The sequence below is a fragment of the Pan troglodytes genome, chromosome 20 (assembly GCF_028858775.2).
Source record: "Pan troglodytes isolate AG18354 chromosome 20, NHGRI_mPanTro3-v2.0_pri, whole genome shotgun sequence".
NCBI classification, from domain to species: domain Eukaryota; kingdom Metazoa; phylum Chordata; class Mammalia; order Primates; family Hominidae; genus Pan; species Pan troglodytes.
This window is the reverse complement of record NC_072418.2, coordinates 19,010,876-19,026,823: the sequence shown is the minus strand read 5'-3', so window position 1 is coordinate 19,026,823 and position 15,948 is coordinate 19,010,876. Positions and strand designations below refer to the sequence as shown.

Here is a 15,948-nt window from a genome sequence, read left to right as displayed (position 1 = left end):
CCACCCCAGCATCTGAGTATAGGTGTGAACAGACGGGAGCCATCGCCCTGGGGACATCGGGTGTACCTGCCTCCAGGACACCTCAACCCCTTGCTTGGCACCTGAGGGAGGTGAGGGCCGGGGCAGACGCCTCAGAAGGGGGCTCTGGGTGCAGCTCTGGGCACCGCCTCCCTGCTTTTCTGGCGGGGTGAACATGGCCCCTCATCTTTCATCTCTCCTATTCAAAGCCCTGAGTCAGCGCGCCCCTTGCCTGCCACTGCTAACTGCAAAATACCACATGCACTCGGGCAACGGGGAATCTGGCCATAAAGAGAGCAAAAGTGTCCCCCACCATGGGAGCTCCTGGTGGGCTCTGCGCCTCACTTGCTCCCCTCCCAGGGGCTCTTTTGGGTCCTTTCATGCACGACCCCTAACCAGCTCTCAGACTCGCTGCACGGCGTTCTCAGGGATCTTGTTACATGTGGGCAAGGCGCCTTCCTACCCTTTGCAGAGGTGGCGTCTGCGACATTGGCACACTCCGTAGGGAGGAACAAAGCTGGGCCCCCTTGCCCTGTCAGGGCTCCCCGTGCCTGGCTCATGCATAGATAGCATCTCTCCCTGGAAATCCCCCCAGAGGATGGGGCTGACACCCAGGGGTGTTCACGCAGGGTATGTCAAAGGTGCCCGCCAGAGAACAAATGCGAATTTTCAAAGAAGCCAGAATTGTGACACCTGCCAGTCTGTATTATTTTTGTCATGAAGACTGGCTTGTGATTTGTAAATTCATTTCCAAATCACATACCCCACCCTACACACACACACACACACACACACACACTTTTTTTTCTTCCAGGGCTGGTGCAGCCCTTGCCTGGCAGGTTTTATGTAAATGTCATGGGAGCCTTTTGTGGTGACCTCTAGAAAATTGTTATTTCTCACTTCAAATGATATTTGCCTTTTGAGGACCCCAAAGCACAGCACCTTTTCCCCACTTTCTTCTTTTAATGGCAAGATGAGGCCACAGCCATTGGGTTCAACAGCCCCCTGCCCACCTCACACACCTCACAGGGCAGGAAAACACAGCGGCCAGCAGTGGCTCGTAGTAAATATTTGTTCAGCTTTTCTCAACAGTTCAGAACCAAACCTCATCCTGTTCCCTTCAATGCATGAAGCAGATTTTCTCAAAATTCGGTAAATATTTTTAGTGGAAAATCTCAACGCTGCGATCGCAGGGACCTCAGATTCTTATCTCCCAGGGCTGTGCTGCTTGACACAGCTTTGATCTAAGGCAGAGTGCGCGCGGGGCTGGTGCCTGCAGGACTCCCAGCCTGCAGGTCCCTTACGTGGTCCCGTGTGTCACATTGTAAAAAACAAACTCCCCTCATGTGTCTTAGATGGGAGCCAGAGGAAGACGTTGACGTGTGTTGGGGAAAAGCACTCTTTCAAGACAAGTCCCCGAGCAGTGATGAATTTTAGAACCTATACTGTTTTCTTTCTCCCCTCTCCCCGCAGCTAAGCTTTTTTTCGGGCAGGATGGGGAGGGTGGAATAAGACATGTCAGTGGCCTTGGATGAGCTCTGCTGGAGTGGTGCCCCGCCCGGGCCACTGCTCTCCTAGGCAGTGTGACTCTCAGAAACCTGGCAGTTGTATGGGCATCTGTGTTGTGTAGGATGAATGACAGTTGTGGTTGTGTGGGATCACCTGTTGTGTAGGGTGAATGACAGTTGCATAGGTGTCTGTGTTGTGTAGGGTGAATGATGGTTTTGTGGGATCACCTGTTGTGTAGGGTGAATGACAGTTAGGTGGGTGTCTGTGTTATGTAGGGTGAATGATGGTTTTGTGGGATCGCCTGTTGTGTAGGGTGAATGACAGGTGGGTGCCTGTGTTGTGTAGGGTGAATGATGGTTGTGTGGGCACCACCTGTTGTGTGGAATGAATAACAGTTGTGTGGGTGTGCATGTTGTGCAGGATGAACGAGAGATGTGTGGGATCACCTGTTGTGTAGGGTGAATGACAGTTGTGTGGGTGTCTGTGTTCTGCAGAATGAATGACAATTGTGTGGGCATCCTCTGTTGTGTAGGATGAATGGGAGTTGTGTGAGTGTCCATATTGTGCAGGATGAATGACAGTTGTGTGGCCATCTCCTGTTGTGTAGGATCAATGATGCTTGTGCATGTGTGTCCCCTGTTGTGTAGGATCAATGATGGTTGTATGTGTGTGTCCACTGTTGTGTAGGATCAGTGATGCTTGTGTGTGTGTGTCCCATTGTGTAGGATCAATGATGGTTGTGTATGCATGTCCACTGTTGTGTAGGATGAGTGAGAGTTGTGTGATCGTTCTGTGTTGTATAGGATAATAGCGAAGGTGGGCAGCTTCCCTGACCACAAACCCTTGTTTTGTATTTTTTTGTTTTCTTTTTGTTTTTGTATGTATCTCTCATCTGCAGAACTGCATTTTCCAAGTACAGCACTGAACTGAACTGTATAAACAGAACCTAGCCAGGATCAAACACACACACACACACACACTCTCTCTCTCTCTCTCACTCTCATGTTTATTACTAATATTTTTATTAATCGGATTGATTGAGACCGTACCTCACCTGAACCTTTTATGCTCCTCCTGAGCAAAACATTTAAACCAAGAGAGTTTCCTTTCCAAGGTTTTTATAGCATTCACCGTTTTTATGGTTTGCAATTGTATATTTCTATTCAATTTTTTGTTTGTTTGTTGTTTTTTGTTTTTTGGGGTTTTTTTTTTTTTTTTTGCTTTGCACCCAGCTCTTGAGGATGCTTTTAAGCGGAGGGCTTCCTGCAAAGCAAGATAGAAAAGTCAGAACCTTGAAAAACTTTGCTGACCAAGAACGCTAGTGCAGCAGAGCCAGCCCCATCACAGCCCCGATCCCGGGTGCTAGGGGCGTGCGCAGCCTCGAGAAGAAGCTTGAGAAATAGGAGAATTAAAGAAATTTCTATCAGGGTGGAGCCGGCCACCAAGTTTTTTTTTTTTTTTTTTTTTTTTAACAGCACATACTGTGGTAAACCATTTGGTTCATATTGTTTTTGCTAAAGTCAGTCCTGTGTGTGGTTTCGGTACACCGCTTGGGTAACTGTTGAAACTGCTGTGGTTTGAAAATAAGTTCTATTTTGCGTTTTCTTCAGTCTTGTATCCCTTGCCCCCTGTTAATGAAGTCTCCCTGCGGTAGGCAGTCAGCACACCCAAGAGGGTCTTTAATTTCATTTGTCTTTATTCACTGCCATCTGCTGTGGTCCCCGGTAGTTCCCGCTGCAAATATCTAGGATTGATGGCATCAAACCAGGTGCCAGGCATCATCCTGGCACCTGGTTTGATGCCATCATTCCCAGATGTTTCTATACCAACTTTTTTGGGTTTTGTTTTCATGATTTCCATCCCCTTTTCTGAAATGCGCGTCAGTAAAGCTCTCTCCTTACTCATGTTTTCTGGAGCCATAAAAAAGTATAAAACCCTGGCGTGGGTGCGCGTGGCAGCTTTTGCTTCAGGGCCTGGAGGCAGATTAAAGTTACTTTGTCACGTTTGAGATAAGCTATACCTCACAAAATCGGAAAAAACGATTAAGGAGTTAGCAGAAGTGGTTACATAAAAGCAGGAACTAGACCTAGAAGGTTTGAAAAATACAGCCGCTAAAAATAAATCGCTGAGCAAAAGTGGGAAGTTTGAGCTGAGGGCCGTGGCCCTACAGTGATGCCGGGGGCTTTCTTTGCTCAAAGCGTCCGGTCATTAGCAAGGTCGAGAGCTGGACCGGGCACTCGGCTGACCTCGCACGTGTCAGGTCCAAAATCGCCTCTCTTACCAAAGCACAAACACTAACAACTGAGAAAAAAACCGTTGTTGTTGTTGATGTTCCTTCTGAAAACAAGAGGCCAGCAGTTGATGTGCCCTGGTTTCATATTACCATAGTCATGATTTCTAAATAACAACGGTTTCGGCAACAGAGCAAAACCAGGCACAGGCAGTTCTTGGTGTGAACGAAGCTTTTCATCTCTCTGAACATCTCTTTGCGCATCAGAAACCTCAGCTTGAAATGGTAGCAGGCAGAATTCTTAACCACTCCTCCCAAAAACCAATTTCTTTTTTTTAAACCCCCCAAACCAAGGGAGGAAGATCTTCATTGAAAAGAAGAAGAAAAGCAGCTCAAAAATGACTGATTTATTTGAACCTTCTGTACCGTGGCAGTCGCTCTTGGGGGCCTGGCTGGGGCGTCCTCCCTTTACACCGCCCTCCACATTCTTGCAAATCTGCCTCAGGTGATCACTCCCTGCAGGAACGGCTTCGAGAAATCAAGCAGTGTCCACCCTGGACTTGCTGCCCGTCCCAGGGGGCTACACCGTGTCCTGGGACTTTGAGCTTCTCCCCTGGAAACACTTAACTGTTTCCTCTGCTAGAATCTTGCTATTTGATCCATATCACATAGGTATTCGAGGAAAAATCAAATACCCAAGCATGCACAGTAACATTGCTGTTTCCTGCAAACCAGGAAGGGCAGATGCCTTTATTCCCTTCTTGCTCCCCAGGGTGTTGCTCCAAAGGGCCCCAGGTCCCTGGAGACCCGTGGAATCTGTAACAGGTGGCACCTGGTTCACCAGGACCTCCTGAAGCCCACTGTGTGCCGAGCCCTGGGCTGGAGGGCACCAGGGACATGGGGCAGTATTGGCTGGCATTTGTGATATGCTGGGCCCGCTTTTCACAGAGCTGACCCTCAGCCGTGCCAGAGGCCAGTGCCACGGGAAGCAGAGTGGTGAGGGACCCTGGGGGAGGGGGGGCTTTCCCGTGGAGGGAGAAGCTGGGCAGAAGCAGGCAGGGGCTCGAGGGACTGGCTGAGGTCACTGTCCCTATCCCCTGCAAACCCACAGGCTGGGGTGCAGGACACTGTCACACTGTCCCCCAGGGTGCCCCTGCCGGTGGCTTTGGTGGCTCCCTGCTCATACTTGCTCTATCTCAGCCTAAACAGCAGACATGGATTGTCCCGCAGTTCTAGAGGCTCAAAGTCCAAGATCAAGGCGCCAGTGGGGTTGGTTTCTTCTGAGGCCTCTCCTTGGCCTGGTGCATCTTCACATTGCTGTTCTGTGTGTAGATCTGTGTCCTAAGTTCTTTCAGTGAAGACAGTCATTGATCCTTTGACTTCGTTTTAACTCAGTTACCCCTTTAAATATGCTATCTTCAAGTATGGTTATATTCTAAGGCACAGGGGTTAGGACTTGAACGTCTGAACAGTTGTTGGGGGGACACAGCCCTTTGTTTGGATTAAGAAACAGGCTGAGGGGGGTGGCCGCCATGCCCCACACCGTCTTCCAGGGCCACTCCCAGCCCCAGGGCTTGGCTGCAGAGCTGAACACAGGCATGATGGGGAAGGGGCTGCCATTTCTTCCTGAGAAGGCCACCGCCTGTGATGGCATTCCAGTTGGGAGTGCCTTCCAGGCAGAGGGACAAGGCATAGCCAGGAAAGAAGCCCTGGGTTTGGGGGTTCCTGGGGAAGGAGGTGCCACCTGGACAAGACTGGGGTGTCGTCCCCAAGTGGGAGAAGCCCTCAAGCAGTCTGGGCAGGGTGCTGGGGCCCGCCTGTGTTGAGGCCACTTTGCTGGGTGGGTTTGGCTCACAGGGAAGGGAGCCGAGCTGGTGGGCGGCCAATAGGGAGACGAGGCTTCTAGGGACGGGAGGGTGGAGGTGAGGGGCCCTCGCCCACCCTCCATCCTGCTCAGGAGCCCTAGGGAGCCCCCTCTGCTCCAGTGGACAGCCTGGGGCTCACAGGAGGCTGGGCACGCCTCACTTGACCCCCTCCCGCCAGAGCTGCCTGCCCGTCCCTTAGGAGAGGGAACGGGGCAACTCCGGGAGACCTGGCAGCGAGGCCTTGGCTTACCATTGGCTCATGCCTGGGACCAGGAGTGGCCCTGCATGGGAGGCCGTCTCAAGGTGGGGGTGTGAGGCAGTTCCTCAAGGCCAGCGGAACCCTGGGCCAGATCACCCTGCTCTCTGCAGCCCCGGGGAGGTCGGGGTAGGAGGAGGCCGCAGTAGAGCTAAAGGTGGGAGGGGCATCTGGGGATAGAAAAAGGGAGACACCTAGAAAGCTCGGGTGTGGGGACTGCCCTGAGAGGGCAGGCGCTGTCGGAAGGAGAGGGGCCACATTCCTGTCCTGCCCGCGTGGGCTGGGCACTGCCCCTCTAGGGAAGGGTCTCCAGCATGGCTTGCCCACAAGTTTTGGCAAAGATAGGCCCCTTCCAGATTGCAGGGCCCCCTCTGCTAACTGGGCCTTGGGTCTGACAGTGAATTGATTTGAGGCCACAGGAGGAGACTGATACCAGGCCTCGACCTCCCCTCTTTCTCATCCATGTGAGTCCTAATAGAGCCCAGGACAGCTCGCCCTCCAACCCTGAGGAGGAGCCTCTTAGATGGACTCACACAGACAAGGAGTCTGGAAGGATCTCCTGCAGCTGGTGGCCAGAGGTCAGCTAAGGATGCAACGGCGACCCCGGTGGAACCCTGTGGGACGGGCAGAGGCGGACAGGCAGGCCGCAAGGGTGGGCTGCAGGGGAGTTTGTCTCCGAGTCCTTCTGTGCAAACCGTGGGAAGGAAGACTGTTTTTCCTTGAATATGCAAAAAGAAAGCAGCAGTCCTTATGCTGGCCCAGAACTGCCGGTTGAGAGAAAAGTGAATTTCCATTTCCAGAAGTAGGGCTACAGGCAAGGGGGGGCTACAGGCTAGGTTCTCACTAGCCTATGCTGGGCACGGCGGTGCAGGACACTGAGTGGGAGGAGACTCCTGGACCCCAGGAATGTCACCTTGTTTGGCGCCCTCCTTCTCATTTCCACTTCACAGATAAGGAAACGGAGGCCAGCTGGGAGGAGGCACTTTCCCTTGCCGAGGCCCAGAGCTAAAGGCGGCAGATGGGGGCTGTAGCCCCGGAGCCCACAAGGACACCTGGGGCCTCAAAAATGAGGCCTGGGATGGCTGATCTGCTGGGGGAACAGAGGGAAAGGCTTTAGATCTGGGCATGGAGAGGGACCGAGGCTGGCCTGTGTGGGCTCGTTCTACCGGATGAGGAAGGCAGGTGTCCCGGGCTCAGGTGGTGGGCGTGGCAGGTGTGGCTGGGAGCCAGGGTGCTCTCTGGAGGTGCAGCCAGAGATCCAAGGTCAACCCTGGAGGGACAGGCAGTTCCTGGTTTTTTCTAAACATTAGCTTCGAAACTTCCAGAGTTAACACGCCGGAATCGTGTTGCATATTATTGAGCTTCCAGTCTGGGGTGCTGCGTGGACCACGTTGAATGCCCAGGGACTCCGTTGGGCAGATAGAGGGGTGTCAGGAGCATGGAGTCAGCCCGGCTGGCCTGCAAACTGCAGATGCTGGAAGGCCCGTCAGGTGGGACCTCCCGTCACCAAGCAGATCTTAACAGGCCTCTGCTTCTTGGTGGAATGTTCTGGTACATTGGCAGGACGCATTGGGAAAAGCTACCGTCCTCAGGCCATGTCCCCCACACAGTGTCATTTTCCTCCATTTCTGAACACTTCTCTCTCACCTCCCTGTCAAGATATACCTTGCTGGGACCGGGCATCCTGGAGTTCCCTGCTTGGCAGAAGCCCAGAAAGGCCCAGATAAACGCTGCCCCTTGGAGCCACCAACACCAGAGGGACAGAAGTGGGGGCTAAAAAAGAACTTAAGGCCAGGTGCAGTGGCTCATGCCTGTAATCCCAGCACTTTGGGAGGCTGAGGCGGGCAGATGACTTGAGGGCAGGAGTTTGAGGCTAGCCTGGGCAACATGGCAAAATCCCATCTCTACTAAAAATACAAAAATTAGCCACGCATGGTGGCTCATGCCTGTAGGAGGCTGAGGTGGGAGGATCGCTTGAGCCCTGGAGGCCAAGGCCGCAATGAGCCATGATTGCACCACTGCATTTCAGCCCAGGTGACAGAGCAAGACTCTGTCTCCAAAAAAAAAAAAAAAAAAGAACTTAAACCTCAGCATGGCAGAGCTGTGTGCAGACCCTTATAACTAACACACCTAATAACCATACCACGTTGTGAAACTAATTCCTCCTTTTCATTTGCAAGTAACTCTCCCCGCTGCCTTTTTTTTTTTTTTTTTTTTTTTTACTGTTAGAAGCTTGCAGTGTATTTTTCTGCTCAGCCATGATTTTTTAAATTAGTATGTTAATAAATGTGTTGCCATGCTAAAATGAATCTGTTTGAAACGTACCTGCATGCAAACTATTCTAGGACAACTCAAGTTTTAGCTGCTCTGTGTGCGTTGTGTATGGGAGTCATCTGCAGTGTTTTTCCTGTGTTGTTCACAACCCGTTAAGCCCCTGGGATAAAGCTGATTAAAACTGGGATTCCCCAGGGTACCCCCGTCCAGCCTGTTAGCCAAGTTACAAGCTCTTCCCAGAGAAGCGCCCCGGGCTTGTGCCCACCAGCATTCTGCTCTGTCCGGGTGAGTAACTCATATTTCTTTCTTTCTCCTTTTTTTTTCCTCCTAAACTTTCCAGGTAAAAGTACACCTGTAAGCCAGCTTGGTTCCGCAGACTTTCCCGAGGCCCCCGATCCATTCCAGCCACTCGGGGCTGACAGCGGCGACCCGTTCCAAAGTAAAAAGGGGTTTGGGGACCCGTTTAGTGGAAAAGACCCATTTGTCCCCTCCTCCGCAGCTAAACCTTCTAAGGCCTCTGCCTCGGGCTTTGCAGACTTCACCTCTGTAAGTTGAGTCCTCCGCCTCCCGGCCACCCCCCTCCCTTCCGCTTGCAGCTTCCCTGGGATTTTTGTCTCCTTTTAAAGGCAAACCTCCCAGCTTCTTTAGCTTCTTGGTACCTCACACTCTCTGTCCCTCGCGTTATTTATTCTACACTGCCACTTCTGTAAGAAAAACAGTTTCTCAATAAAAAAAAAAAGAGCCGCAGTTTGGATGCTCTATCATAAGGGCACGTTTTCTTCCAGCAGGGAGGCGGGACTTATCTGTCCTTCACGGTAGATTCATTGTATTATTTCTGACGCACTGAGGCTGTTGTGTTCACTGGTTTTTGGAAGCCAAGATGTCAAACACTTCCGAAGTATGAAAAGAAGATTGCGAAAGTTACATTAGGGTTCTGCTGTCCCCAAAAAGCCCTTTGTGCACAAGTTTTCACAGTCCCGCCCCATGCATTTTGTGCCACAAGTGCAAATTGAAGGACTTCAAGCAGATCGCGCCAGGGAAGAGCAATTTGAAGTTTTTTTTTTTTAAAGCTTTTAAATTTCAGTTACCAGCTCCAATGAAAAAAGAAATCCAGTCTAGAACAGCCACTCTGAAAGCCAAAACAAAAAGAGCTCCAAAAAACTGTTGAGCAAAGTTAAGTGCCTTTTCGGAAGCAAATCCCGGGATTTCGAAAGCCTGGCTTTGTTTTTCTCTGTGTGAAAAAATATTCCAGATTGTAACATGCCGTCGCTTCAAGGAGTTTTTAGCAGCTTCCTTGATACATGAAAATCTTGTTCTCTGAAAGCTTCAGGTGTTGTCTTCCCAGAATTGGTTTCACTATGTGTGATGCCCTCGCTTTCTTCCTTTGGGCTTGTTAGTTCCTTCATCATTAGGTGTGAGACGTGTTATTTATAGATGCTTCGACTCCTGGGATGGCTCTTTGAACACAGCCCTGCCATGTCAATGCACAGAAAGCACCCGATTTGTTTCTGAGCCGTCTTGATAATCTCTACCGTGCACAGCTATCCTATGGCTTGTCAATTTATTTATTTTAGTGACAGGGTCTCGCTGTGTTGCCCAGGCTGGTCTGCATTGGCGCGATCAGAGCTCACTTGTAACCTCGAATTCCTGGGCTCAAGCAATCCTCCTGTCTTGGCCTCCTGAGTAGCTGGGATGACAGGCGTGCAACACCACGCAAGGCTAATTTTTAATTTTTTTTTTTTGTAGAGGTAGGGTCTTGCTGCGTTGCCTGGGCTGGTCTGGAACTCCTGGCCTCAAGCGATCCTCCCACCTTGAAGTACTGGGGTTACACGTGACTGGCCCATGTGGCTTATTTAAATCGCCCAAGACCCTGACCTGTTTCTGGCTCTTGGTGACCTATAAATATTTTACAACGGCAGTGAGTTTGATTTTGTTGACCCTAGATGCGCACTGGGGGTCTATACAAAATGGTGACATTGTTAATAAAAGCCAGAAACAAAACCTGCTTTATCTAGAGTTTCTTGAATAGCCCTTCATTTATTTTCTGGTGGAAAAATATTAAATGCTGATTTAAAAAAAACAGAACTCTTCACACATGACTCAGGTACTCTGTCTTGGGTAGGGAAGAGTTAGGTAAGTGGGGTGAACGGCAGCTTGAAGAAATGACTGTTCTCTTTCTGAAATTCATAGTTCTATTTCCTGTGACCCCAACCCCCAAAGGGCTCGTTTTTTCGAAAAGCATAAAAAAAAAAAAAAACACCCAAGGTTTCAAGGTATCATTTGGCTAAGCATTTCTGGTAGTTCCAGAACAATTGTTAACCTCAGTTTTAAAATAGCGCCAGCCATTTTATCACCCTCATCTCCTGGTGGGAAAGCAAATTCCACCCAGGCCTGGGTGCAGCCCTGTTGTTTTCTGTTTTGTTTTGTTTTTTTTTTCCCTAAGTTTTTGGTTTTTACATTTTTGGAGATGAGTCTTGCTCTGTTGCCCAGGCTAGAATGCAGTGGTGCAGTCACAGCTTCACTGCAGCCTTGACCTCCTGGGCTCAAGCAATCGTCCCACCTCAGCCTCCCACGTAGCTGGGACCTCAGGCGCACACCACCACATCTGGCTAATTTTAAAATGTTCTGATAGAGACAAGGTCTCACTTTACTACCCAGTCTGGTCTTTGAACTCTGGGCTCAAATGATCCTCCTGCCTCAGGCTCCCAAAGTGTTGGGATTACAGGCATGAACCCCTGTGCCCGGCCTGTTTTCTGTTTAAAATCACTTTTCCCACTGCAAATACCCCAGTTTTTTTCCAGAGGAAATGATCAGATAGTGTACTTCAGCCACTCTGAAGGGATGGGTTGAGTGAAGACAGGACCCTTAATTGTTTTTGTTTGTCCCCTTGGGTCGTATCATTGTCTAAAATCATCCATAACCAGCTCTCCTCTGGGGACTCAAGATGACGTCTCTCCATGTTCACGGCATTCGGGGGCTCAGCCGATCAGCCGGTGGTTTCTGGGTTCACTGGATCTTGACTATTTGTGCTAACTTAGAAGAGGGCACAGCTGCTTCCTCTGGTTTGAATGATTCCACTTCCCTGAGCAAATGCCAAGAGGGCTGTCTGACTGCTCGGCAGATTGGCAGCGTGACTCTTTCAGCGTGGACGTTCTGAAACTGCTGTTCAGGGCATGTTTTTACCTGTGCAGGAGCAGCCCAGTCCATGCTGGCAGTCAGGGGGGCCCAGGTCACCCGCACCTCACTTGTGGAGGTGGTGCCCCGGCGGTGCCTCTCCAGAACCCTCTAATTTACAAACCCCAAATTTCCATCAATGGGTTATTTGCGTGTGTGGCTGTTCCTGGGAAACCTCTTCCCTCTCTGGTATTTCTTTAAAAGCAGGCCTTTCTGTCTCAGGCAAATGTGTGTATTAGGAAGTGGCATTTCTAGGTTAGCGGAACGGTTCTTTTGGAAGTTCGCATTAAGAGTAGTGCAAATACCAGATCAGCTAGGCCGTGCTTCGAATTATTGAAGGAGTTGGATGCAATTTCATTGTCGGTAAATGAATGAATGGGAAGTGGCTAGGCGTGTCCTGCACATGGTAGGGTGGAAGTGCCATCAGACACCTTGGAGCGCCAGTGAGGACAGGTGCCGGGCGCCTCCCGGGGCCATCCCATCGCCCAGCATGCCGAGCTGTCTAAACTGCGGATTTCCAAGAGGCTGCTGAAATGAACCACTTATTTGCTTCTGAAAATGAACCCCATCCTGAGTGGGCAGGCCTCGGCTAGGGTGGTGTCATGCCCCTACGGTGTCTCGGTTGCATGGTAATGCCAGAGGGAAGCAGAAATCAGAGCCAGTGTGTTTCCCAGCCACTATTGGTTTTGCATCGGCCACAGACATCCAGATTCTGGCCCGTGTGACCCACCCAGATACGAGAACTAGAAGGTGGCCCCGTCCAGGGCTAAGACAGCAGACACAGAGGGAGCTGCGGAGTCCCCTTTCAGGAGAGCTCTCCCAGGCCTCACAGCCCAGCGTGCCTCCTAAGTGCATACAGACCTCACCAATGCAAGTCTCCACAGTGGATTCGTGAGCTGGCCTTGAACCCGTCGACTCTGAAGGCACCAGGAACTTTCCTGCTGACACCTTTCATTTGGAAACACAGACCCGTCAAGGGAAGGCGCTTCAGTGACACTGTGACACGGGGGCTCAGTGGGGCCAAAGGCGGCCAGAGGGCTGTGGTTCAGACCCAGCAGGCCGGTTACTTGGCCGTTCCAGGCTTTGATTTGGATCCACGCGAACATTACTGTCAGCTCCCACCCACCCTGTCCTCAAGGCTGGTGGAGGGTGAGGTCCCCGTCAGCTGCACTGTCTCCCTCCCACTGTTGTCAGCAGCACCATGGAATAATTTCCACCTGCACTTGTTGGTTTTTCCTTGTTTTTCTCCCCATGAGGTGTTGGAAAATTCCCCAAACTGGGGTGGGGGGGATGCTTATCTGTGCCCATGGCAGTGACACAATGGCGGGGAGGGAGTCCAACCTGGAGACTCATCAGACCCCCAAGTGTTTAGCTGGGCAGTGCCTCTTTTAGAAGTCAAGACTCAGCCCTTCCTCCCAGGGACATCTTTTCTTGATACTGACACTCCGCCTGTGTCCCCCATCTGGGTCCTGAGGCCAGCTAGAGGGAGGCCTCCAGGGCCCTGCATTCCCCTCACTGCCACATCTGCCTCCCAACCAGGTTCCTTGCATTTACCTGCTCCTGCACCTTGCCCAGTCCCCCCAGCCCTGCCATCTGGCCCTCGTCTCTCCTGCTTCCCGCTCATGCCACCATCAAGCCGTGAAATATCCAGACGCTGCCAATCTGATCACCCAACTCGCTCGCCCACGGAGCCTCCACGGGGAAATCCCAGCTCCTTCCTGGGGCCCACGAGCCCCTCCTCAGTCTGGCTTATCCCACCCCACGCTTCATCCTGGCGACCCCAAGGTCGGGCACTGAGCCTCACACCCAGAACCTCGCAGGGACGCATCCTCCCTGTCAGTTTCACCTAGTATCCTGCTCCCCGCAGGCCTGGGGGGGAAAAAGTCTAGAGTGTGAGCCACCCCTTCCCTGGCCTCAGTGTCCCCAGCTGTCAGAGGGATGAGATGACAGCGGGCCCACCCCAAGGTTGTCACGCAGACCTAGTGCTGCGTGTGGTGGAGAGGCCGTGAGTGTTCCTGTGTGCTGCTTTCCCCCACCTTCCTGGGGGAGTCTGCAGGGCCCTCCTCGAGAGCCTGGGTCCTTGGGTCCTGGATCGTTCTGGGATTGTTTGTATATTTCTGCTCCCAAGGGTGCCTGGGGAAGAGCCACTGCGCATGTTATCTTTGGTGTTACTCCAGTGTTGAGCAGAGAGCTGGTCAGAGGCAGTGCATCGCAGAGAGACGTTAATAAGGGAATCCTTTGAATCCCTAAGCAGCAGCAGCTTTCCTGAGGGGGCCGATGATGCCAGTGACCTCTCAGGGAAGTCTGGGACATGGGGACCCACCCTGGGGGAGGAGCTTGTGGGATGTGGCTTTTCTTTTCATGACTAAAGTACTTTGAGTTGTTTGAAATCACCTATCTCAGCATCAAGATGGTTTTCTCCCTTTTTTAAGTTTTTATTTTAACTGAACATTTTAGAAAAACACCCCACGGATAAAAACTTGACTAAATGGCAGTGTAAGTGCCACACCTTTTGTCAGTGTTCTGGGAGAAATTGACCCTCAGAGCCGGGTGCGGTGGCTCACGCCTGTAATCCCAGCACTTTGGGAGGCTGAGGCGGGTGGATCACAAGGTCAGGAGTTCAAGACCAGCCTGACCAACATGGTGAAACCCCATCGCTACGAAACATACAAAAATTAGCCGGGCATGGTAGCGCATGCCTGTAATCCCAGCTACTCAGGAGGCTGAGGCAAGAGAATCCCTTGAGCCTGGGAGGTGAATGTTGCAATGAGCCGAGATCGCGCCATTGCACTCCAGCCTGGCGACAGAGCGAGACTCCATCTCAAAAAAAAAAAAAAAGAGAGAAAAAAGAAAGAGAAAATGACCCTCAGAGGGTCTCAGAGCTCTCTGGAGCATGGCTGGAGGTAGAAATACCGCATTCCCAGAGTGCAGAATTGTCTGTGCTGTGGGGCTTTAGAGCCATGCACGCTGGAAGTTCCCCATCTTTGCACCTCTTGGCCTCCAGCATCAAGGGCCCATCCTCACTTCTCTGCGTGGGGCGGGGTGGCTGGTTTCTTTGAGGCCCAGAGGTCACGGTTAAGGTCACTCAATCACATGCATCCCGTCCGCTCTGCTTTCCAGATGGGGGGCCTGAGACAGTCTCGCACGCCCACTGGGCCCAGCCAAGACATGCTTATCCCCTGCACATCAGACCCTCCGCTGGGCGGTGGGCAGGACCCTGACCCCTCCCACGCATTCCCTGCCTCCCTCCAGCTTGCAGGTCCCAGCCCCAGGGCCACATCACCCACCCACTCTCCGTTTTTCCTTTGCAGTTTGGCAATGAGGAGCAGCAGCTGGCGTGGGCCAAGCGGGAGAGCGAGAAGGCGGAACAGGAGAGGCTGGCGCGGCTGCGGCGGCAGGAGCAGGAGGACCTGGAACTGGCCATCGCGCTCAGCAAGGCTGACATGCCTGCCGCCTAGGCGAGGGCCGTGTGTAGGCGGGACAGGGCACGGGTGGGTTCCAGAGAGGGGGCAGTGCAGATGTCTATATATACACACACACACCGTTGCCACCGTACTCCAAGGACCGGGACTCGGGGGCTCGTTCAGGGTGAGCAGACTTGGCTGCAAGACCTGGAAAGGTCACATCTCCTGGGGAAGCCCTTACAGAGGCCTTGGCCACCACTTCTGCAGGTCCATCTCTCCACTGTGCCATCCCCCCCCGGGGCTGACTGCCTCCCGCTCTTCCTCTGGGAACGAACACACAGCGGTCAGTCGAGGAGAGGAAGCACCCAGGGCTTCCCCGCCTCCTCCCTACTCATAGCTGCAGACATCCCCGCCCGCCCTCCCACGCATCAGTCAGACACTCCCCCAGTGGTGTATGCACTCGTTGTATAAAATGAAGTTTGAATGATTAATATAAAATATTTTAATACAAAACAAGAGAAGCTTCTTTAATCTCTGTAAACATTGTTTTCCCTGCATGGGTATCAGGAAGCAGATCAACCAGGTGGAACATTGCTCTTTAAATCTTAAGTTTTTACTTTAAAAAAAAATTTTTTTTTAAGAGATGAGATCTTGCCATGTTGCCCAGGCTGGTCTCAAACTCCTTGACTCACACAATTCTCCTGTCTCAGCATCCCAAAGTGCTGGGATTACAGGCGTGAGCCACCAAGCCCTGCCCATTTTTATGTTTTAACCAACTTTATTTTTTAGGACAGTTTTAAACCTGCAGAAAAATCACAAAGATACAAAGAGTTCCCATAAGCCCCTTAGACAATTTATCCTTAAAAAAAATTTTTTTTTGAAACAGGGTCTGAGCTCTGTCACCCAGGGTGGAGTGCAGTGGTGTGATCTCAGCTCACTGCAACCTCCACTTCCCCGGGCTCAAGTGATCCTCCCACTTCAGCCTCCCAAAGGGCTGGGATTACAGACATGTGCCACTGTGCCTGGCCAGTTTTAAATTTGCAGAAAGATCGCAAAGAAAATACGAAGGGTTCCCATAAGCCCCTTAGAGAGTTTACCTTATTTTTAACATCTTACATTACACATTACTTACATCCCAATTAATGAACCAATACGGATTCATTATTATTAACTAGAGTCCTTACTTTATTCAGAATTGCTCTGTTTTTTTGGCCGGGT

General features: G+C 51.5%; 1 protein-coding gene across 10 annotated transcripts in view; it reads left to right on the top strand.

Annotated features, from left to right (window-relative positions):
- EPS15L1 (epidermal growth factor receptor pathway substrate 15 like 1) overlaps window positions 1-15,243 on the top strand; it is a 116,616-nt gene extending 101,373 nt beyond the window's left edge. For 3 of the 10 annotated variants that reach the window (XR_010153742.1, XM_016935387.4, XM_016935385.4), the window contains 2 exons: window positions 8,493-8,698; window positions 14,638-15,243. Coding sequence is in view for 8 of the 10 variants with exons in the window: in XM_016935387.4 (XP_016790876.2) it covers window positions 8,493-8,698; window positions 14,638-14,784 (353 nt within the window). In the remaining 2 variants the exon portion in view is untranslated. Of the gene's footprint in view, window positions 1-8,492; window positions 8,900-13,454; window positions 13,690-14,637 lie in introns of those variants that run through there. The other 7 variants (XR_010153743.1, XM_063801310.1, XM_016935390.4 and 4 more) reach the window with 5 other exon arrangements.
- Window positions 15,244-15,948: the final 705 nt, after the last annotated feature.